Source organism: Egretta garzetta, unplaced genomic scaffold, assembly GCF_000687185.1.
Source record: "Egretta garzetta isolate BGI_Z169 unplaced genomic scaffold, ASM68718v1 scaffold1257, whole genome shotgun sequence".
NCBI lineage: Eukaryota > Metazoa > Chordata > Aves > Pelecaniformes > Ardeidae > Egretta > Egretta garzetta.
This window is the reverse complement of record NW_009260151.1, coordinates 86,506-87,406: the sequence shown is the minus strand read 5'-3', so window position 1 is coordinate 87,406 and position 901 is coordinate 86,506. Positions and strand designations below refer to the sequence as shown.

Genomic DNA, 901 nt, shown 5'->3' with positions numbered 1-901 from the left:
GCGCGCCCGGCCCCGCGTGCATGCTCGCTGCCATGGGGCCCCACACACGTAAGCAAGGCCGAGGGTCTGGCCAGGGGGATCACCTCTCCTCAGTTGGGTGTGGGGCAAAGCGGGTCCCCCTGCCCCATCTGCACCCTGCCAGCCTGCTCACTGCCCCATCTACGGGTCCCTGGGGTGTGCTCCCTCCCTGGGCACCCACTGTGGCTCAGTGGCCAGGGGGCATGTGTGCCCTGCGGTGCCACTGCTGATGGGAGCAGCCCGCAGGGCTGGGGGGAAAAGGGGCAGCAAAGGAGGGTGCTGGGGCAGGGGTGCACCCGCAGAGCGGGACGCCAGCGCTGGCACAATCCCCCCTTGTTCAGCTGCTGGCGTGGTGGAGGCCATGTCGGTGCTGCCGGCAGCGGGTGGCAGGCGGTGGGGCTGCGCTGCCATGAAGGGCTTTTTGTTTGCCGTCAGTTGCTGTTATAAATCAAGCCAGGCAGCCCGACCCCCGGCCCAGCGCTGCCCCATGGCAGGGACAGGACCGGTTCCCAGCCGCCCACAGCACAACTCCACCATACCCCAGCCTGCACCCGGCATTGCCCCAGCCCAGCAGGGATGCTTGGTGTGGCACAGGGCAAGGTGCCAGCACTGGTCCCCTTGCCCTTGCACCATACTCAGTGGGACCTGGCCGGGTTATGGGGGGGTGTCTCTCCGTGCCCAACCCAGGCTGTGGCTCCCACAGGCTCCCCCGAGTCCCAGCTCTCTCCCGGAGCTCCCAGCACTGGGAACAACCTCTTCTCTCTGGTTTTAATTTGGTTTTGGTTCGGATTGAGCTGAACCCAACATTTTTCTGTGCTTCCGGCACGCTGTGGGCTCTGCAGAGGCGGCGGCTGCTCCGTGAAATTTGTGTTCTTTTCCGCTT

The 901-nt window shown here is 65.7% G+C and overlaps 1 protein-coding gene across 1 annotated transcript in view; it reads left to right on the top strand.

The window, feature by feature from the left end:
• Positions 1-379: 379 nt before the first annotated feature.
• The window catches only part of FGFR4 (fibroblast growth factor receptor 4), a 28,475-nt gene continuing 27,953 nt past the window's right edge, over positions 380-901 (top strand). The window contains exon 1 of the mRNA XM_035897125.1: positions 380-411. Coding sequence (XP_035753018.1) covers positions 380-411 — 32 coding nt within the window. The remainder of the gene's footprint in view (positions 412-901) is intronic.